Here is a 24227-nt window from a genome sequence, read left to right as displayed (position 1 = left end):
ATCCTGTGTCTTACTTGTGTTTTTGAATGGATGAGTAGTAACTTTTTCTGACTAAGAAGGAGAAAAGAGAAATTGAAGTTAGTGGCCAACATGGACATTATGAGGGCATTAGAAATAAACTTGGTGCCTTAGGCTTAAAAGTGAAGTGTGAGGTAAATAATTTATAAGTAATCACTGACTCTGACCTCAATTTTAAATCACATATTAATCAGATTACAAGGACTGCTTTTTCTACTTCAGGAGTACAGCTAACGTTAAACCTCTTAAGACACCGAAAAATTAATTCACACTTTTTTTTCAGTCAAATAGATTACCATAATGTATTCTTTACAGGACTACCTAAGAAAGCCATCAATCAGTTACAGTTACTGCAGAATGCAGCAGGAAGAATCTTAACCATAAAAAGAAAGTCTGAGCACATCTCATCAGTTTTAGCGTCGTTACATTGGTTACTCGTGTCATTTAGAATTGACTTTAAAATACTACAACAGATAGTCCCCTACTTATGAACTTTTGAGATGTGAACTTTCATATATATGAACAAAGTTGTCCTCAAGTCCAAAATTAGCACTTAAGGATAGTTTGCATGTCCGCCAAATGGTGGCAGCAGGAGTGGGAAGATCTTTATATTAACAAAAATAACTATTTCATGTACAATACTTGTAATTTGCTCAAAGCACATTAAAAACTACCAAAAAACATTGTTTATATGTTCAAATCAAGAGCTGTCTGAAACTAAAACATTTATCAACAGATGCCAATACGTGCTGGATTTATGAACAAAATGAACTTACAAACAGACTGCTGTAATGGAACCCGTTTGTAAGTAGGAGATAGACTGTAATGGTTTACACAGCCTTAAATAATCTCACCCAGTCCTACATTTTGGAGTGTCTGTCCCCTTACACTCCCAGTCATAACCTCAGATCTTCAAATGAAGATCTACTTATAATTCCAAGATCCAATCAGAAAAGAATTGGTGTGGTGACTTTTTGCAGTTACACACCTAAAATTTAAAATACTTTACCAACAGAAATTCACCAGGCTAATACTGCAGAACATTAAGCATAATGATAAAAACACATTATTTTAAAATGGCTTTTTCATAGCTACATTTTAGTTGTATCCCTATTAGTCTACATGGACACTGGATTATCATTTTCCTGTGGGGTGTGCAGTTCCCTATTAATCTGTACTGTTCTCTGCTGTCTTCTCCATTTCTTCTGTGGTGATGATGTGCTCCACCACCTCCTGATCAACATACCACACTGCTTCATGCTTATGGATTGAATGGCGGGTGTCCAAGTTGTCCACATGGCCATCATCATCAAACTCTTCATGTGAAGCATGTCAACCACAAGGACTGATTTAGGTACAATGTTATCTAGAATGGCTAGTGGTGGCCGGGCAGTATTTTGGCCTTGGATCCCCTGCAGAATTTTTTCCCTTCGGCCTAACTGGAGTTTTTTTAATTTATTTTTTTGCTTTTTTCTGTCCACTTGGCCATTCTACATTAACTTTTTCATTGTTACATACTGATTATTATTGCCTAATCTTGTTTGTTTTATATTAACTTCATTTTTATTTCATCTTGTAAAGCTGTTTGAGCTACATTGTTTATATGACAATGTGCTACTGTATATAAATAAATGTAGATGTTGTATCCAAAAGGTTGTTTCTCCATGAAAACTGTTTGCCACATTATTAACACCCATATGGCTTCTCTCCTTTGTGAATTTTAATATGCATCAGAAGAGTATTTCTGTGCCTGATTTGTTTACCACATTCAGAACAGCAGTTCTGCTTCTCTCGGGTTTAATTCTTCCCAATTTGTGTTTGATGTGCTTACCATCAAAACACGAGTGAACTTCACTCTTTAGTCAGGACAGTCTTATTGTACTGCTCAACTTCTCACTCTCTTAAGTTTGCCACAAGGACTCAGTAGAACCTGCATTGTTTCTAATAAGGCTTCTTTTTGCAGGTCATAAGGAGTTATTGCAGTTTGTCAAGATGGGCCTGATCATTTTTCTTGATCAGTCCTGTTCATCCTATAACAACAGGCACTTTTTCAGTTTTTGTTTTTCGGTCCACATTTCATTTGTCATATCTCAGACTGCATTTCTTTGTATTTTGTTTCTTTCTTGCCTCTCCATTCTGAGGACTGAGTAGTCACTAGGAACTAATACTTCTGTTATCCAGGATTTCTTACATCTGGTTTTCTGGCCTCTATTTTTCAGTCAGTCAATATTGCTGTGCTACAAGTGACCTGCACCTCCTCATTTTCCATTGTGCTGTCTGAGTTGTGGTCCCAGTGTCTTTCTGGTACTGGTAAGTTGTACTTCTTGCCATGTTTCCAGCGAATGAGCCTGACCACTTTGTGGTGTTGTGCAGTGTAAAATCATCAGCCATCAGTACCTCGTACCCAGCAACAAGATGTGTGACTGTTTCTAGCTCTTTGGGGCAGAAGTGACAAATATGGGTTATTTTTTTTCTACTTTTGATCTGAACCACTTTGTGTCCAAGACACTGTTTTGTGCACCTATGATGAGGCGTACATCTTTTGGTCTTAGTTCGCCCCTTATAAGCCATGAATGAGTAAGTTCTGTTTCCACATGAGGCTGTTGGAGAGGGGCAGTGTATTTACCACTTTACTTGTAGTTTCCCCAATTAGATCATTTTTGTTGTCATCTAACTTTATGAATTCTTTCTTCTGCTGCTTAGCATTTACTGTGTTCGTCTGTGGACAAGGTGGGGGAGTTTTGTGTCATTTGTTTCTCTCTTGTGTGAATTCTTTGATGTGTCTGAAGATGGCTTTTCCGTAAAAACTTTTTGCCACATTCAGAACAGCAATATGGCTTCTCTCCTGTGTGAATTAATTTGTGGCGCTGAAAACTGCTTCTATCTGAAAACTGTTTACCACATTCAGAACAGCAATATGGCTTCTCTCCTGTGTGAATTCTTTGATGTTTCTGAAGATTGCTTTTCCGTAAAAACTTTTTACCACATTCAGAACAGCAATATGGCTTCTGTCCTGTGTGAATTAATTTGTGGTGTTGAAAACTGCTTCTTTCTGAAAACTGTTTACCACATTCAGAACAGCAATATGGCTTCTGTCCTGTGTGAATTCTTTGGTGGCTCTGAAGATAGCTTCTCTGTGTAAACTGTTTACCACATTCAGAACAGCAATATGGCTTCTGTCCTGTGTGAATTCTTTGGTGGCGCTGAAGATAGCTAGTCCGTGAAAACTTTTTGCCACATTCAGAACAGTCATATGGCTTCTGTCCTGTATGAATCATTTTGTGGCGCTGAAAACTGCTTCTTTCTGAAAACTGTTTACCACATTCAGAACAGCAATATGGCTTCTGTCCTGTGTGACTTATTTGATGGCTCTGAAGATTCCTTTTCTGTGTAAACTGTTTACCACATTCAGAACAGCAATATGGCTTCTGTCCTGTGTGAATTATTTGATGGCCCTGAAGATTCCTTCTCTTTGAAAACTGTTTGCCACATTCAGAACAGCAGTGAAGTTTGATTCCTGTATAAAGTTTAAAAAATATTTTTTTTTAGTTTTAAACCCACCACTTTCATACTGACATTATCTTACAACACTAAATATATACTGGTTTAATTTATGAACAAACTTTGATAAGCATAAGCAATCATAACATTTAAGTTGCAAGTAGAGATTCAAGTTGTTCATTTTTTTCATTTGTATTCCAAGTACTCATCACATGACCACAATTATAGGAGCTAAGTTAAAATAGTAAAATAGAAAGATCATATGTGACAGGCAAAATCAACAAGACTACTTTGATTATTTTAACTACATTACAGAATAGCATCATCATTTTTTCATCATATTCTTAAAATATTATAACATTATAGATTGTTAATTATTGCAGGAAGAAAGTAATAATCATCACCCATCACTACATTGGAGAGTGTCATGTCAAATACAGAACAATCCCTCTTAACTGGCCTCACTTTAACCAGCCGATGGATTAACTGGCCTGTTAAAATAAAATAACAAAAAAAAAAAAATTGTAATCCTGCATTCTTCTTTATATTATACTAGCCAACCTGCGGCGTAGCATACGCCGCATAATTATGTATTGATGGGTGAAAACTTCCTGAAAGATACAGTTGTCCAAATGGGGTGGGTTTGAGGATACAACTGTAAGTGAATGAAAAGATGGAACTTTGGAGAGACCAACATACAATTGTCTGTGACTGAAAACTGGAGGACCACTGCCGTGTCCCCACCTTCCAGAGCGAGGGACGGGGCTGGATGGCATCCCTTTAAGAAGTTGGATGCTGACTGCTCGGGGATCGCGTAACTATTTAGCAGAAGGGAATCTCCCTCATTATTGGGATTAACAAGACAAATCACTCCACCAACTAAGAATGGCCATGCAGCAGCACCCACAGAATCGAGATAAAGCTATTAATCTGTCAATTCTCTCCGTGTAAGGGCCGGGTGAGGTGTCCCGTGTTGAGTCAAAGTAAGCCGCAGGCTCCACTCCTGGTGGTGCACTTCCATCAATTCCTTTTAAGTTTCAGCTTTGCGACCATACTCCCCCTAGAACCCACAGACTTAGGTGTCCCGGTTGGCTGCCCTGCGGGTCATGGGAATAACGCTGCCGGATCGCCATTCGGCATCGTTTATGGTCGGAACTATGACAGTATCTGATCGTCTTCGAACCTCTGACTTTCTTTCTTAATTAATGAAAACATTCTTGGCAAATGCTTTCGCTCGAAGTGTTAGTGGGCGGGGCTCTGTTGTGCGTATCCCATGGTCTGTCTTGCGTGCTGCTTCTTGCATGCCCTGGTCGGCTGCTTATGGAATTATATATTCTTGATTAATGAAAACATTCTTGGCAAATGCTTTAGCTCTTGCTCGAATTGTTGGTGGGCGGGGCTCTGTCTTGTGTGTGTCTTGCTTGCCATGGACTTAGTGAATTATATATATAGATGTATGCACTTCCTGAGAGGACTCTACTTTCAGAGTGATTTCCGTTTACATATTCCTTAATGAATTTTCCACGGTGCCTTCTTCTTTCTACCTGGCGGCTCCCCTGCTCCTCCCATCGGGCTTCGTGCAACAGGGGAGTCGCCCTACCTGCAGGTGCAGCTGCCTTCCACACTGGTCCGGTAGCCCTCCGATCCCTGGCTACGTCAAGCTCTATCCGGATCAAGATTTGTGTTCTTTCCACAGCAGCCAGGATGCTCATGCTGGAGCTAAACCAGCCCAATGCCTCCATGACTGCCGCTGCCTTTCAACGGCCAGTCGTCTTCAATACCAGTCACTCCAGCTCCGTGATCGCTTAGCTGGAGCGACCACTTTCTTCAGCCCCACCGAGTGTCGGCCAAACACTCATCTGCAGGGGTTTACCTCCCAGCTGCCTGGCTTTGCTCCATCAAATCTGCTCTCGCTCTCCTGCACCAGCTTTCCTCCATCTGCTTCCTTCTCCATTAACCTCCTGTTCTTTCCCTAGCTGCCTCATGTTTCTATTTATCACGGGGACAATTATGAATGCGGACGACTCCTCACCTGTGCTGCAAGTGAGGCGATTATTTATTTAAAAAGTGGCCTTTTTGACTTGAGCTATGGACCCGTTACACCACACTGTCCAGTTGTTGTACGAGAAAAAACCCTGTGTGCAAAATCGTGGATGAAACCTTGTCGATATGGTTTCTTCAGGAACATCGAAGAGGTACATACAGTACAGTACATACCTTAGAAATATTTTTCTACATGAAAATAGGTACAGTATGAGTTGGATTAACCAGCCAAAATGGCAACCAGCCATTAGGGAAAGTTAAAAGGGATTGTATTGTATGTGAAATGATCTTTAATTAAACAGAATATGTCTTAATATTTGTAAACAATTAGTCCAAAGACACCCGACTCCATATTATTTTAATTTTATTTTAAAAAGAGGCAGAGGATAGTAAAGAAAAAACATTTTAATATACAATGAGAAAAGAGTAAAATTTAAATGAATAAAACACGCAGGTCACTGAAAAATCCCAGAGTCCCACGTGACACCCGACCTACAACAGCAAACTGGGCACTTGTGGCCGAAATGCAAAATATACTTCTGTCTTCGTACCATGTGGGCTAGGGGCTTTTATGTTGCAAATTGATTTTAAAATGCATTTAATGTGTTTAATTTCTTCAGCTAAAACAGAGGCCTCCAGAAAAGCAGCATCATTTTGTGAGAGTTTTGGTAAATTAAGAAAATTAAAAAACACATCAATCACTCCGTAGATGGGAGCTCAGCAGAGGGGAAAGTTTAAGAAAAAAATTAAACAAACCTTATTAATTTCCAAGCACTAGTTAGTGATATTATCTATATATCTATACTATCACTATATGTTTGCTCGACCTGAGACATGGAGGCTGACAAATCTCTCTAACCAAACCCCCATCTGACTAACAGTGCAAGTACAGATGCAAACCAAGTGTAATCAAGAGTCTCCGGTTTGATCCCCACTCACTGCTATATTTGCCGTTTTCAGTAGTAAGCTGCTTTTTTCGTTAATATTATACAGTAAACACATACACTTGGTTTGCGTCTGTACTTGCGCTGTTACTTAGAGTCAGATCGGGGGGGAGGGGGTTACAGTGTGCAAGCTTATTCAGTGCAACAGGAACAACGCACATGTTGATCTTTATTTTCTTTCAGTACATGTGCCTTCCCTGTTTATTTATATATCCAGTGACTTCTGCCTGTCTGTCTGTCTGTCGCTCTATTATGCAGTGCTCTGTCTCTCTGTGTGTTATCCATCCATCCATCCATCCTCTTCCGCTTATCCGAGGTCAGGTCACGGGGGTAGCAGCTTAAGCAGAGAAGCCCAGACTTCCCTCTCCCCGGCCACTTCTTCCAGCTCTTCCGGGAGAATCCCAAGGCGTTCCCAGGCCAGCCGGGAGACATAGTCCCTCCAGCGTGTCCTGGGTCTTCCCCAGGGCCTCCTCCCGGTTGGACGTGCCCGGAACACCTCACCAGGGAGGCGTCCAGGAGGCATCCTGATCAGATGCCCGAGCCACCTCATCTGACTCCTCTCGATGCGGAGGAGCAGCGGCTCTACTCTGAGCCCCTCCCGGATGACTGAGCTCCTCACCCTATCCTTAAGGGAAAGCCCAGACACCCTGCGAAGGAAACTCATTTCAGCCGCTTGTATTCGCAATCTTGTTCTTTCGGTCACTACCCATTGCTCATGACCATAGGTGAGGGTAGGAACGTAGATCGACTGGTAAATTGAGAGCTTTGCCTTACGGCTCAGCTCTTTTTTCACCACGACAGACCGATGCAGAGCCCGCATCACTGCGGATGCCACACCGATCCGCCTGTCAATCTCACGCTCCATTCTTCCCTCACTCGTGAACAAGACCCCGAGATACTTAAACTCCTCCACTTGGGGCAGGATCTCTCCCCCAACCCTGAGAGGGCACTCCACCCTTTTCCGGATGAGGACCATGGTCTCGGATTTGGAGGTGCTGATTCCCATCCCAGCCACTTCACACTCAGCTGCAAACCGATCCAGAGAGAGCTGAAGATCACGGCCTGATGAAGCAAACAGGACAACATTTCTCTGTGTGCTATGGATCTTAAAAATAACAGTTATAAGGACATTTGTTCATGTTAATTGCAGTCTCAATTGTTAAAAAATATTTTAAAAGGAGCATTCCACATGAAAACATAAAGATCTCATTAACTGACAGTGCATACCAATTTATAAATTTTATGTCCGTTTGAGGTTACAAAGAAAAAAAAAAAAATAACACTTTCTCCTCAATGGGGAATCAAACTCAGGTCCCTGAGGGACAGTAAGCCTGCTACGCTCTGAAACAGCAAATCTTACCTCTATGTCGCGGAAGCTGTTGTATTGTTCTTGAACCTTTTGTGAAAGTGATTATTTGATGTTTGGACTTCATGCTTCACACATTCTATAGTTTATGCCTACATTTTGTAACATTTATTACTAAAATATGAAAAAGTTTCTGTTTTAACAATGTGTTTACACATTTTACTGTAGAAATGGAACACACATGAAATGCGTGTGTTCCAAATAATGAACTATTATTTCCACTCTAAAACTCGACTTCACTCCCAGATAATCAATCAAGGCATGAGCTGGGAGAAGTTCATGCATGTTCTGCGATGGTGTATGATGAAATAGCTGGCTGCTTTCTGCTTGTCTTAATCGGCACATTTAGAAGATGCTGGCAGAGAAGTGCGAACAGTTTTAAGGTGGACCGGATCTACGAGTTTTTCGTAGACTCTGGTAATTCTAGTGTTAATAGCCAGTCAAACACAAGGTGGATCTTAAACAGAGTCTTTGTTTCGTGTTATACATTCCTCAATTTTGGCAGAGGTTTGTTTAATGAAATCCGCATGAAAATGCTGACAAGGGTAGAAATAGCTGAAACGTAATGCAGCAGTGGTCAGACAACGAGGACAAGAATACAAATACATCAATCGAGTTTAGATTCATAATGAATCTGGCAAGCGCCTGTGAAAAGGGAGGAAAATGCTGATTAATCAAGGAGATTCATTGAGAAGGGAGTTAATAAATGTATTTGCACCCATACTGATAATTATTTGGAATTCAGACAAAGAAAGGAAAGGATGAATATAATGTGTTATTCTATGGATGTGGGACATAGACTGCAACACAAGTGAGTTTTCTTTAACCAGGGTTTTATTTACAGGCGGGGTGGTGGCTCTGAGGCTAGGAATCTCCACTGGAAATCGGAAGGTTGCCGGTACGAATCCTGTAAATGCCAATAGAGACTCTGCTCTGTTGGGCCCTTAAGCAAGACCCTTAACCTGCAATTGCTGAACGCTTTGAGTAGTGAAAAAAGCGCTATATAAATGCAAAGAATTATTATTATTATTATTAACCAATCTCCATCAACACAAAATAACACCTGCCCCTAAAACACTTCCAGAATCAACAACCCTCAGCAGTACAGCATAGTGAACTCAGCCCAAAACTCCATGTTTTTTACTAGTGGCCGAGAAGGCCACTGTCCATACACTAACATGTGGCAGCAGCTTGATGAGTGTAGTTAACCAAAAGAAACGAATCATTAAAACAGGCTGTATCAGCCAAGCTCAAAGATAATAAATCAGCAACACTTGAGTCCTTGCAAGTAGAAGAGAAGACACTGAGATTAGACAGGAGAGAGGAAAACAAAGAACAGCAATAACAGGAGATCTGTAAATAAAATACATTACAAGGTGCCAAACGAGTTAACCCAGTAGCCCCACCAGTAATCATGTATAATGTAGACAGTAGTTCCAGAATCCCACCCCTAAACTGTACATGAAAAAAACTAAACCGAGGTCTCACAAATAAAAACACAGGAAAAAATCAACAGGTTCCGATTTTGAGTGGGCAAACATGGAGAGAGCTCAGTAAACAATCTCATTCTGACCCCAACATTCACAATACAAGAGTCAATGAGGTGAAAATATGAAAAAACACATCTGAAGATAAATATGACAGCAAATATTAAACAATTGTGGGTTGAGAGTATGTGAAGCATACAAGGATCGTGTCCTGATCCCCTCATAACCCGCAATGACTCTCTAATCACATGTGTATGTACACACACAAAACACACACATGGAAAAAAAAGTAGGTAGCAGCCATTATGAATCAATATTCAGGAAAATGTCTAAACAGTACTGGTATATCATACATAAAACAGTCAAAATGGCCAAACACCAGTGACATGAAGGAGTCAAGGACACCGAGCGCCTGTTGAGGGTCAGTGAAATGCCGCTGCACTCCTGGGAAGGAAGTCTGAAGCTTTGCCAGACAAATCAGGAAAGCAGAAAGATCAATTTGTGGAGCCTTTTTGATCATCACAGACAAGGTCTTGTGAGGTTGTTGTGGTGTTGACTGAATAACTGAGAGTAAAAGTAGACCTTCCATCCTTCAAAAGTTACATTTGAATTTTTGTGTGCATCTTTCAAAATAGTAACTCAGTCAGAACTGGACGTAGACATGTCACTTTGCCTGGTATGTATTCTATGTGCCCGGCCTGAAATTAGAAATGGCTGAAAACCAAAACACCCATTATTTCTTCATAAAGCCAAATATTTTCCCCACTCTTATAATATGGAACTCCAATAACTCTGATTTTGCCTCTCCTTGTTCCATATTATTGTCTGTAAAGTTCCTTATGGGGAGATTGGGTCTCAGCATAAAAGGAAAGTATCCTCTGTGTCATGCTGCTCCATTTGAGAACAGACCTGAATAAAAACTGACAGGAATTTCTGCTTTTCATTTCTAATTTCTATAATATCACTAAGAACAACAACAACAACATTTATTTATATAGCACATTTTCATACAAACAGTAGCTCAAAGTGCTTTACATAATAAAGAATAGAAAAATAAAAGACACAATAAGAAAACAAAATAAATCAACATTAATTAACATCGAATAAGAGTAAGGTTCAATGGCCAGGGGGGACAGAAAAAACAAAAAACTCCAGACGGCTGGAGAAAAAAATAAAATCTGCAGGGATTCCAGACCATGAGACCGCCCAGTCCCCTCTGGGCATTCTACCTAACATTAATGAAACAGTCCTCTTTGGATTTAGGGTTCTCACGGAAGGACTTGATTAAGATGGTCACGTAGAGTTATGCCTTTTAATCCTTCCATCATTGTTGGAGCATCATGTGTCGTGGCGAAAAATTCATCATCAGAAGGCTATTTACCTAAAAATAAAGGCTATTAGGACTCGAGATAGACAGAGTTTTAAGGCTTTATTGCAATAAATCAACCACACAGACTCAACCCAATTCGGCCGAATGAGATTGAGCGACGATCATTACAGCCATTGAAGCTTTTATAACAATTTCTTATCATTTTGGCTCATTCAATTAGCTCATTCTGCACCTGGTTCAACTGTCCATTGTTCCTCTTGGTGTCTGTTTGGCTTATTCTGATTGGTCTAAGACTGGGTGGAAGACTTCCTCTTTCCATTTTTGGGCTTTTCTGATGTAATTTCCTATCTTTTCTAACCTTGCTCTAATGAGCTTGTTTGCTTACCTCCGCTGACTCCCTTTTACTCCCGTCCGACCAAATCTTGAGTTTCCATGGCAACCCTTATTATCTCCTTATATTCCTATTAGACTGGTCTCCTTGTGGAATGTGTTATCTTTCTATTCTGTTCCCATTTTTTCTAACTGGCCAAGGCTTCTAATCCATATATGGGTTTTCCTCTCTTAGGCTTTCCAAACTTTTTACTATAGTGACCTGAAGCTTAAGCTTTAATTAAAAAGAAGTATAGTATGTGCTTTCATTTGATCATTGCTTGCCATGCTTGATTTGTCTTAATTTCTACACTAAAGTTAATTGCTAATATATTCTTATAATATTTTTGCTAATGCCTGCATTTGCTAAGATTTTCTCTTCATGCATTACAGTGTGACCTTTCTTGCAGCAAAGGCTTTTTGTTGCCTTTCTGCTGATTCATCAGTCCAGCTGCTTTTAGAGGCCCCTTCTCTATGTTATCTCTTCCTAGCCTTGAATCACAGGTGTCCTCAAACTCTTATCCTGTCCAAAACTGGTTTCGCTGCATCAATTAGCTATTTTTTTCTTTACTTTGGAAAATTTAATGTAAGCCTATAAAATAATGCAATATAACTGATTTTTTAGTTAACCATTTGCTAGACCTATCGTATTTGCTTTTATATTCTAATTTATGCTTAATCTAATGTATTAGAAGCTTTTAAATTAATTACTTTTTATGACTTTATGTGCTAATTTGCTATTCTCTTATGCTAATAAAAAATTTTCCTTCTACATCATGAAGCTTTGAGTAGGTGGAGGTGGCGCAGGCCACCACAAAAAGAAACCGGAAAAAGCAACAGAAAAGAGAGTAGGGGTCAGTACGGATTTTAGAGCCACCATGAATAGTTATTATGATGAATTGAACATATAGAGTATCAGGATTAAGTTAAATTAAGTTAAATTGAAGTTATAGAAAGGCCATGTTAAAGTAATATGTTTTCAGCAGTGTTTTAAATTGCTCTACTGTATCAGCCTAGCGAATTCCTATTGGCAGGCTATTCCAGATTTTAGGTGCATAACAGCAGAAGGCCGCCTCACCACTTCTTTTAAGTTTTGTTCTTGGAATTCTAAGGAGACACTCATTTGAGGATCTGATAAGATAAGAAGGTTCAGATAACCTCCTCTCTTCTGATGCTTTCAAAGTCACACTTAGAACTCCATTTTGCTCCGATATAAAGGCCATCAGTTGAATAACAGTAGAAACTGCTCCAGAGTTATCAGCCGCCATGGCAGCCTCAATCAAACTCCTCTGGGCTTTCTTGACTGGCCTTGAATACAAAGAACCAGGGTGATTCTTCCGATCTGAACAATTCATATGTCACACCAAAAACCACAAAAGGTATGATGATGCTCTGATTAGACATTTGTTAGATTAATTTGTAAAACCAGTAATTGCAGGATAGTGTCATGGAGTACTCTTACAACACAGCCATTATTCAACTGAGCATCACGTGGACTCCTAAATGCAAAATGAATACAAAAACATCTCATTTAAATCACTAAAGCAATACAGAAGAATGAACAAAGTAAAGTATTAATGCACTGACCCACAGGAGCACCAGTAATCTTGGAAAAAAAATGATAAGATGAAGAAACCCCAATATCAGAGCCATTATTCATATTAGTGTCTGCTCTGGATGAGGAGTGGCAGGTGAAACCAGGACTGGTCAGCTTTATCACACACCAGTCTCACTTATAGAGCCCTTTATAATATTCATGGATGTGCACTATGCTAACTGAAATTCTATTTCTTGCATTTTACTGTGTATTAAATTTAATATGAGTTCATGTATGCAAATGAAGTTTTATTTATTTATTCATTTTTGTGGGATTTTATTAATCAATCGCAGGTGTCTGTCACTTTTTTGATTAACTTCATTCACATCAGGAGATGTTCCTGCTAAAACTACATGAAAGGATTCATTCTTCAACTTGACAGTTTCCCTTACTACTGCTATCCTTCAAAGACTGCTAGGGCTGTCATCATGACAAACACCAACAAGCTCCTGTCCGGAGCTCCTTACAGCGGCCTTTACACCCGAGTTCTTGAACGTGATCAATTCAGATTATACCACGTAGATAAAACCACCTGAGGCCACAGGTCTGCGATGCCCTCGACCCTCTGCAGTTCGCATACCAGGAGAAGGTGGGAGCGGAGGATGCCATCATCTATATGCTACACCGATCCCTCTCCCACTTGGACAGAGGCAGTGGTGCTGTAAGAATTATGTTTTTGGACTTCTCTAGTGCCTTCAACACCATCCAACCTCTGCTCCTTAGGGACAAGCTGACAGAGATGGGAGTAGATTCATACCTGGTGGCATGGATCGTGGACTATCTTAAAGACAGACCTCAGTATGTGCGTCTCTGGAACTGCAGGTCTGACATTGTGGTCAGCAACACAGGAGCACCGCAAGGGACTGTACTTTCTCCGGTCCTGTTCAGCCTATATACATCGAACTTCCAATACAACTCGGAGTCCTGCCACGTGCAAAAGTTCGCTGATGACACTGCTATTGTGGGCTGCATCAGGAGTGGGCAGGAGGAGAAGTATAGGAAGCTAATCAAAGACTTTGTTAAATGGTGCGACTCAAACCACTTACACCTGAACACCAGCAAGACCAAGGAACTGGTGGTGGATTTTAGGAGGCCCAGGCCCCTCATGGACCCCGTGATCATCAGAGGTGACTGTGTGCAGAGGGTGCAGACCAATAAGTACCTGGGAGTGCAGCTGGATGATAAATTGGACTGGACTGCCAATACTGATACTCTGTGTACGAAAGGTCAGAGCCGACTATACTTCATTAGAAGGCTGGCGTCCTTCAACATCTGCAATAAGATGCTGCAGATGTTCTACCAGACGGTTGTGGCAAGTGCCCTATTCTACACAGTGGTGTGCTGGGGAGGCAGCATAAAGATGAAGGACGCCTCACACCTGGACAAACTTGTTAAGAAGGCAGGCTCTGTTGTAGGAGTAAAGTTGGACAGTTTAACATTTGTGGCAGAGCGACGGGCATTAAGCAAACTCTGTCAATCATGAAGAATCCACTTCATCCACTGAACAGGGTCATCTCCAGACAGAGGAGTAGCTTCAGTGACAGACTGAGGAGATCGTTCCTCCTCCACACTATGCGACTCTTCAATTCCACCCGGGGGTGTAAATGCTAACATTACTCAAAGTTATTGTCTGTTTTTGCATGCTTTTTTATTACTATTTAATTTAATATATTTTTTTGTTTGTTTGTTTTTTGGTATCAGTATACTGCTGCTGGATTATGTGAATTTCCCCTTGGGATTAATAAAGTATCTATCTATCTATCTATCTAATAATGTGTATACTGTAAATAGTAAAACAGCAAAGACACTAACTAAGAAGAAGATAATCAGGGGATACCAAAACTATGAGCCAAAGGGAGAACTGAAAGTCAAACTCATCTTGTGTCTAATCCAGGAGTGCCAAAAAAAAAAAGAACAGAATTCTTAAATGAAGAAATCTAAAAGAAAACAATCTGTTTGAAAAAACACAAACACAGGACTTCTTATGCAATTTCAAATACTCCAGAAATGCCCAAGCCAACCTTAACACAATCACCAATATGATGTCATAATAATCACATGATTATGGAGTAAATCTTTACTAAACACAACTTCATACTCATGGCAATCAATAAATAACATTAACATTCTAACACATCAAGACTTCTCAAGTGTGTATGCAAAAAAGTCCAATGAAAATCTAAAATTCCATATCACGGTATTTTTCTAAATTATCCCGGTTTCACGGTATTCGATGGTATTTTTTTCCCCCCATGCATGAGTGGATGTTAACCACATTTTCCACTGCAATTACTGGCTAAGAACAACCTATTCCACTGTCATGAGAATTGTACAAAAACACATTTTAATGTGCACACAAGTATTAATACAGGTTTGCATGGCCCCATAAAGTGAGAGTTTTCAAGGGGGTGGCACTAATGAATTGAAGGAATCACCTTGCATGACAGACACAGTCAAAATATAGAACCTTCTAATTGAACAAAGTTTGCAAACAACTTAAACTATAATTCTGACAACATATTTTCAACTATCCAAAGAGGCATTTAGACTTAATACAATATCCAGATGTGCTTGTCAAAAGTTGTATTGTACTAAACATGTCTTAGAAAAGGAATAAATAGTAAATCTTTATTGTTAACCAACTACACTTTGTTAATGTTAACAATCTCTGTCCAGTGACACGTTAAAGTGACTTTTTAAACAACTTTACCATCATTAAACTGCATAATATTTAATCTAATAAATAATAATAAAATAAATAATAGTGCAACTTCCAGTAATAATACTATTACTTCCAAGATTTCAAAGCCCAGGTGCATTACACAGTATTCACCAAATTAAAATAAAATAAAAAAAACAAGTGCAACTCGGTGATGACATCTTTACCAACTGAACCATCATTTAGGCAAACTGCATTAATAAGGACCTTACTTCAAGCTAAGCTATATACATAAATAATAAAACTGCAACTTGCATTTATAATGCTATTTGTGGTATAGCCCTACGGAAGCGTATTAGGGCCATGGTGAAAAAAAAAAAATTACGGAAACAGTGAAGAAGGAAAAAAAAAACTATGTCGAGATTAAAGACATTTCCACTTTATTCCTCATAGTTTATTTTGTCATTAAAGTAGAATGTCATAAACTAAACTTCATCCTAAAATCAATGTTTAATTTACTAGATTTTCTCAAACCCCGTCATAAGTTATGTAGCACATTAAATGCTTTAAGTGTTCTCCGACCCAGTTGTTAATCGATACGCGCTTCAAACGGACTTCCTCTGCACTAAGAGGAGGCGCCGGCAGCGATCGCCACACAGAATACATTCGCTTCATGATATTCCTGCTCTCTGAAAATGTAAAATGTTAAAATAAATTTTCATGATGAAATGCATTAACCCATTCCACCACTAATAATAAGACATAATTTGTTAATTAAACACACTATTTAATTATTACAACTTTTATTTTTACAGGAATGTTAAGACTAAAATTGACATAAAATAAAAACAGTAAAACATAGAACGATAATTTTTTTTTTGTTAATTAGATATTTTATCATTCTTCATTTCCAGGCAATTTTGGAAGAGTATGATAATTTTTAAAACATTCTGGCATATGGAGAGCCACCAAGAATTTATCACATTCCCATCGTGATTCGCTCTTCTTTTTCTGGAAAGAACACATTTTAAACAACCTGGACGGGTTTTGCTTTATCGGATTTGGAGGAATTTGTCTAGGGAAATGTGCCCATTGTACAGCCTGTAGTCGTAAAGGGCATACTCCTCTAGATGCCCTTCCTCGCCTCTTGTATGCTGGCAGCGTAATATGCTCTAAAATGCTCTCTGCTATACTTATCCTATAGTCACTGTATGTCAGCCTTTGCACATTTGACATATTTTTATGCAAAGCATATGTATTGAATAAGGCCATGTCTGCCAAATAAAAAAATATTTTTTTATATCCTTTGGAGTATCTTTGCATAAGTGGAAAGGAAGCCAAGCACTGGTCATTTCTATCAACTCCGCCCATTCCACGATTATAATCAATGACTGCCTTGGGTTTTTGTACTAAATTCCCAGTTTTGTAATTACTTTTTCCAGTGTCCGTCATGGAAATATCTGAATGGATGGTTGAAAGCATATGTTCCTACTGCATTTCTTGTCTTTTTTTTAAATTATGGAATAAAATTGGAGATGAATACCAGTTATCTAGGAACACTGTGTACCCATCTGAAGTATATGGCTCCATCAGTTTATATACGATCCCTTCACTAGCTGGCAAAGATGAGTCTGTTTTTTTACCTGTATATATTTCAAAATCTAGGGAATATCCCAAACTAGATTCGCAGATTTTGTATATCTTTATGCCAAATCTCGCTCTTTTTGATTTGTTAAATTGGACATAACTAAGGTGCCCGCGAAATTTCATCAATGATTCGTCGATAGATAACTCCTCATTGGGTCGATAGGTCGTAAATTTATTTTTCAAATAATTTATTATTGGACGGATTTTGAATAATTTATCATCTTTATCTAATACAGCATTGTCTGCAAAATGAAAATTCAACAAAATTTTTTCAAATCGCTTGAATGGCATTATTGTTCTGAAAAAAGGTGTTTCTGTCGACTTTCTTTCACTCCAATATGACCTCAATGTATTCTTCTTTACCTGACTTTGGAGTATACAGATCCCAAAAAATGCTTTGATTTCATCTGCAGATACATCAAACCACGTGTCATCAGGTTTTATTGCGTGCTTTTGCATTGCAAATCTGTTAGTTTCATCTGCAATCATTTGGAAAAAATCGTCGCCAAAAATTATTTTATAGATGTCGTACGGCGTAATATTTCGTCCTAAATTTAGCCCTGCCAAGCGACATAAGCCTGGTACTCCAGTGAATGGAATTTTGGATATCTGGGTTGAGTCTGTATTCCAAATCCATTCCTCATTTTTGGTTATTTTGCTAGGTACCTCGCGATCCACTTGTTGTTCTGTTATACTGTCACTTGACACTTCAGAATCACTATTTGAACACTCCAAATCGTTTTTCGAAGATGTAAAATCACTTGAATCACTAGCACATTCTTCAACTTCACTTTCACTAAAACTTTTCAGAAACAATTGTTCCATTTCATCTTCATTTGATAAAATATTACGAGCACGACAAGATCGTTTACTACTGCTGCCGGCCATTTTAAAAACACTGTTGGTTGTCAAAATATCGAGTATTTAGGTTAACAATAATTCGTAATTAACTTTGGTAATTATATTTTTTCATCAAAATATTATTCGTAATTATTTTATCAACGTTATTTACATGAATAAAGTTGCTGTCAATGATTTTTTATTTATAAAATGATTATGCAAAGACAGACCGGCGATTCACCGGCTTAGTGGTTTAATACCATAATATAGTTGACCGGCGATTCGCCGGCTTTGTGTGTCAATGGGTTAAAGCAGGTATTAAATATACTCGGTAGTGAGGCGGTAGTGCTGCTCCCTCGCAGGAAGAGGTCCCCAGGTTTACGTTCAGTGCAGAGAACTTTATGGCAGGTGTGACGAGGTTCCAAAAAACTGGATGTATGAATGGGTATCGCACAGGTTTAACTTAAATATTGTGTAAATATCGGGTTCGTGATCTGGTGGTCAGAGACACGAACACAGAATTCAATGGATGTTTTTCTGAGCGGGCTTTCTTTACTGCATATGTGCGGTCTCTGTCTGATGTACCAAACTCGCAGTTCCTATCTTTCCTTTTTTCTTTCTCCACATAACCAATCACCACACGATAAACGTCTTTGTGAAATTAAATGTAGTTATAAATTTAGACCACGGAGTGTTCAGAACTTTAAAAAAAATCTTCATTATACATGTTTAAATATGCCATCCATTCAGGATTGAACCCATCCCAGTAAGCATTGTGTGCAAGGCAGAAGCAAATCCTGAACGTGGTGCCAGCACATTGCAGGGTGAATATGAGCAATACATACACTAACAGGGTCAATATAGCATAACAAAACCCTCCATCCTAGATGACTTTGAAAGGAAACTGAAGCACATCGAGTAAACCCACCAGAAAAACATGCAAATTCAAAATGGGGAACACCCGGGACCCTCTGCTGCAAGGCAGCAATGCAACCTCCAAGCCACTGTGCCGCCCCATGATTAATACATGCTTTAATGCATTTCATCATGAAAATTATGTCAAGTATTTATCTTAGCATTCTACATGTTCAGGGAGCAGGAATATCATGAAATTAAAGTATTCTGTGTGCTGCCTGCACCTCTTCTTAATGCAAGATGAAGTCAGTTTAAGAAACACGTAGCGATTAACATGGCTCCGGGAACACTTAACACAAAGCATTTAATGCGCAACATAACTTATGATGGGGTTTGAGAAAATCTAGTAAATTAAATATTCATTTTAAGACAAAGTTTAGTTTACGATGTTCTACTATAATAACAAATTAAAGAATAAAGTCAACATGTTGACTTTAATATCGACAAACAGAGAGAATAAAATAGAAATGTCGAGAATAAAGTCAACATGTCATCACATTATTACACAGTATTGAAAAAATAAAACAAGTACAACTTGGCTTGCAGTATTATCCAGTAGTATAGAAACAGTATTCATACATTTAAACATAATGGTCCACATCCGACCTTTTAAATCCAAAGCATTTCCAGACAACAGACGTGACTCCTTTTTCCAGCAAAGGTTCTTCTGTGTCATCATGTTCAACTTTAGCTTCAGTTTCAGAATGTTCTCTGTCCATTTTCACCGCACAATACCTCCACTACCACATGCACTCCATTGCAGGCCTGTTTAGCTGTGTAGCAGTGAAAAAGTTCCCTCTTAAACAGTTTCCCGCACCTCCACGTTCCGAACGTTGTTTAGGCTATTTAAACCGGTGTTGAGGAATAAGAAAAATCCATATCATAACAAAAATAAAAAACGGTTTTCGGTATGAACTGGTATACCGCCCAGCACTAATCTATACTCCGCCCTTAAACGCCTTTCTCTTTCCATCAGCTGAAATACAGCACTAGCTGAGCAACCTGAACATTTACTATTAAATGATAGACAAGTCAAAGCTGGAGAAATTAAAACTTACACAATACTAAAGTTAAGCACAAAAAGGCCTGCTACAAGAGAAAGGGAGATGAAGCAATACATAAAGTGAAAAGCTAAGGCAACAACAAAGCCTTTAATTTTTTCTCAGGTGACTGCAGCTCTATTAGAACAATTTGGGCGATAACAGACCATTCAGCCCAGCACAGCTCACCAGTCCTATCCATTTAATTCTTCTAAAATAACATCAAGTCGAGTTTTAAAAGCCCCTAAACTCCTACTGTCTATCACACTACTTCGTAGCTTATTCTATTTTCTTCTGTTCTCTGTGTAAAGAACAACATCTTAATGTTTGTGCAAAATGTACCCAAAACTGGTTGCCAACTGTAAGTCTGTGTTCTTGTACACATTACAACACAAACAGGCCAAACACAAGACTGTTAGCTAAAGATGCATAGAGATGGACACTCGGTTGGATTAAGCAGCTCCAAGAATGTGTTGCTTAAAATCTTCAATAGAATTTAAATTGATTTATAGATGTAAGAAAAAGTCTGTGAACCCTTTGGCATCTCCTGAACTTTTGCCAGAAATTCCTCTTGAGAATGTGGTCGAATCTTTAACTGTATTACAATAACAGACAAACACAATCAACCTGAACTCATAACACACAAACAACTGGACTGTCAATGCTGAACACGTCATTTAAACCTTTACAGTCCAGTCAAGTCTTCAACCAATGAGAGGAGACTGGAGGTGTGGTGTAGAGGTACTCAGACAAAAATAGGGAATGAAATGTGGGTTCTTTCAAAGCTGTCTCTTCTCAATAAAGATCTGTTCCTGAACACACATTTCTTATGTTCTTGTTCTGCAACAGACATGAGGAGACCATTCATCAGACCATCAAGCTTGTTAGTTTAGCCAACAGTTAAACTGTCCCAACATCACATCAAGATAACTCTTAAAGATTGTCAAGAGGAGATAATAAGAATGCGAGAGGAGAATAAAGCTGGGAAATTAGAATAAAGGGCGATAAAAATAAAGCTTAGAGAGCAAATACAGACATTTAAAAGAACATCTTTGCTTATTTAGTGCTTTCACATTTTTTCAAAAATTACTTGCCTTTTTATCTTGATTATGTAATTTCAAGTTTTGTTTATATTGTGTTTATTAATTACCCAAATATCTCTGTATTTTGGGGGTGAGTCCCTAAGAGGTGAGATCAAACCAATGTCACTTCTGAAGGACCACCGGCAACGTTTATATTTCATATCAGGAAGGTGGTCCTTCAGTTGTTTACTGACATTTGATGAGTGCTTTATTATAACTATTTAAGCCAACAATCAATTTTGGGCCTGTGCATGCTGAAGTCTCCTGTTGAGTTTGAAGTAAGGCTGCCTGGGTTGAGACCTATCTATAGTGAAGGTCCTAAGGCTTCATTTATAAAGCTTGCATACGCATAAAATTGGACTCAAGATGTGTGTATGCAACCTCCCATACAAACGTCAAGATTTACAAAAGAAACTTGACGGGGAACAAACATTTACAGTAACTCTGACCCATACATACACAACATTTCAGAGAAACTGGGAAATGACGGAACCCTCAATCAAGAAGGAAAAGGCAGCCAAACCAGCTAAATGACGATTCGCAAGAATAATTCAATTCACCAAGCATAATGTGCGTTGATGTAACAAACATGACACCTCAGAAATTAGAGCTATGATGTACAGACTGGTTTACCCTACACCTTTCCTGAACCCCAGAGCATAGAGGAGAGGCACGTTAACTACATGTATGATCTTTCACTCTAAGATGAAGAGCAAAGCCAGATATTCTTGAATGCAGGTGATGGGGTCTCAAAGTGTCAGGAGGAACAGGCTGATCTACCAGCCCATGGAGTTCTGCAGCATCATGATTGCATGCAGAGGGGACAGATTAGCAGACTCCATATGTGAAGGTTTTCAGGGTGGCAGTTAAAGGAGTGTTCACATACACATATTTAAAAGGTGACCATGATTTACAAAAAGTAAATTTTGTAGCAACGTGCATACATCTGTTGTCAGGGATGCCAGGGGCAACGACCCGGCCGGGACGCCGTGAGGGACCGGAAGAGGGTCTATGCCTGCCCTGGATCACGTGGGGGCTGCCATCCTGGTTGCTTTGGGGGCCACGGTTAAAGGGCTTGGAAGCCCAACCCTGTAGGGACCCGTGGTCACCGCCAGAGGGCGCCCCAATGCCTTGGGGACCCTGGACCTCAGCACTTCCGCCATACCAGGAAGTGCTGGGGGGAAGAAGAGAAGGGACACCCGGGGAGCTTCCGGGAGAACAGCCGGCATTTCCACCACACTGGGGCGTGTCCAGGGAGGAATGCCGGGAAACACCTGGAGCTCATCCGGGATGATATAAAAGGGGCCGTCTCCCTTCATTCGAGGCTGGAGTCGGGTGGAAGCAGGACAAAGCAGGAGAGAGAGTGGAGGCGGCCCGAAGAGGAAGGCATTTTGTGGCCAGGACTGTGTTTGGGGTTCGTGTGTGCACTTGAAATTATTGTAAATAGTTGTGTAAATAAACGTGTGGTGGTGATTAACAACATGTCCGCCTGTCTGTGTCCGGGCCGCGTTCACACTGTTTATAAACCTGATTTTTTTTCTGGGCGTACACATTTTCCTGTTTTTTTTGTGTGTGTGTGCCTATTTTCACGCTCAATTCCATGCAAAGTTTTATAAAAGTCACCCCTGGTCTGGTGCGTGAATGAATGAATCCCTATGTCACCATGTGTGTCCCCATTTCACAGTGGTTTGGAGGTAAAAGACACTGCACACTATTGCTATCACCTCATGGTAGAATCACAGTTTAGGGCTTTTTTGTTTCTGTAGGACCAGGACAGGATGCCATAATCAATGTAGAATTGAATTAAAAATTGTTACAAAGAAATCTGATAGAAGATGTTATGATAGTGAAAGATTGAGAGAAGGTAGGTAATGAAAAAAACAAGAGAAAGGCTTAAACAAAGGAAAGCTGGTGTTCCACACCGGCCAATCAGAAGAGCTTAGGAGTCATTGACTTTACCTGAAGTCAGCTGATCACTGAAGGAATCCCTGAGACATCAAGGAACTGAAAACTTTCGAAACGATGAATAGACAAGAAATTCAACCCGGAGTAGCAGCTGCTGGCAATGTTTGGTGAAGGTCATTGCAGCTAAAGGAGGACCAGAAAGGTTCTAAAGACAGGGAGCCTCAAATTGGACTATTCCCATGTTTAAACAATGTATTCAGGAATGACAAGGGTCTCATTGTTTGTTATTAGTTTAAGACGACTGTGTTTGTCTGTTTTAGGAACTTAATTGAAGTTCAGACCACAGAATTAGGAGAAATAAAAGGAATTCGAAAGGGTTCACAAACTTATTTCTTTTACCAAAGACAGGCTTAGAGTGTTTGCATAATGTTACAAAAAACAACTGAAGAAGTACAGATTCCTAAACCCTGTAAACGTAGTGAAATTGCTGTGTTTAATATAGTTTGAAAGGTTGTCTAAGTTTCTTTAAAAAAAATACAAGACAGCATTTTCAGGCACATAGCCCTGACCCTAAAATGTACACCAATTGTTATTTTTCACTTACTTGTTTTAGATGACGTCTTAGCTGGTGGCTGACCTTCCTCAGTCCTAGGAGATGACATTTTTTCAGTCGTATTTCTGTCAGACAGTAATGATTCATATTTTACATCGATAGGAGACTCTGGAGATGAAGAGTGTCTGCTATGAGAAGACACTAACCCGGTCACTGATCCATCTTGATCTCCATAATGAAGGTCATCTTTCTTGAAACTCTCAGTGCTGACACACTCCTCTTCATTCTCCTCTTTAATACTCACTGACCCCAGATCACAGACCTCTTCCTTAATGTCCAGACTCTCTTGTTTGGGGTGGACACTCTCCCACTCACAGTCCTCCTCCTTCACATTTATGGTCCTCTCCTCCATGATATTCAGGTCAGCCTCACAACGTCTCCTCTTTCACATCCATTTAAACGTTACAGTAAATGGCAGATTTTTCTCTCTCTGTGGGGAAAAAAAAACAGGAATCGATTCAATTAAAACTGCATCATTCAGATCTTAGGACATTTGATTTTTATAACATCCTGTTAGTTAAAGCTGATGTCTAGTCAGACAGTTCACAGCAATCAGAGAGTAACTCATCACTATCCATGTCACATTAGCTGTAAAATGAGTTTGGAATGAAAGGAAGGTCCAACAGGCTAGAAGAAGAAGGAGGCCATCTTGCACAGTTGTGTGTCAACAGTATTCACTACTTTGACTGAACATTCAATACTGTTAGGGTCACAGAATTGTGTTAATAGTTAATGTTAAGGAAGGTTTGTAGATAGATAGATAGATAGATAGATAGATAGATAGATAGATAGATAGATAGATAGATAGATAGATAGATAGATAGATAGATAGATAGATAGATAGATAGATAGATAGATAGATAGATAGATA

General features: G+C 39.3%; 1 protein-coding gene across 1 annotated transcript in view; it reads right to left on the bottom strand.

The window, feature by feature from the left end:
• The window catches only part of LOC120533562 (gastrula zinc finger protein XlCGF26.1-like), an 813484-nt gene that overhangs the window by 31573 nt on the left and 757684 nt on the right, over window positions 1-24227 (bottom strand). Inside the window, exons 2-3 of the mRNA XM_039760507.1 lie at window positions 23348-23786; window positions 2765-3535 (exon numbers count right to left, since the gene is read on the bottom strand). Coding sequence (XP_039616441.1) covers window positions 2765-3535; window positions 23348-23708 — 1132 coding nt within the window. The 5' untranslated portion in view covers window positions 23709-23786. The remainder of the gene's footprint in view (window positions 1-2764; window positions 3536-23347; window positions 23787-24227) is intronic.

The sequence above is a fragment of the Polypterus senegalus genome, chromosome 8 (genome assembly GCF_016835505.1).
Source record: "Polypterus senegalus isolate Bchr_013 chromosome 8, ASM1683550v1, whole genome shotgun sequence".
In the NCBI taxonomy this organism is placed as follows: domain Eukaryota; kingdom Metazoa; phylum Chordata; class Cladistia; order Polypteriformes; family Polypteridae; genus Polypterus; species Polypterus senegalus.
This window is presented reverse-complemented; position numbering and strand designations above follow the sequence as displayed.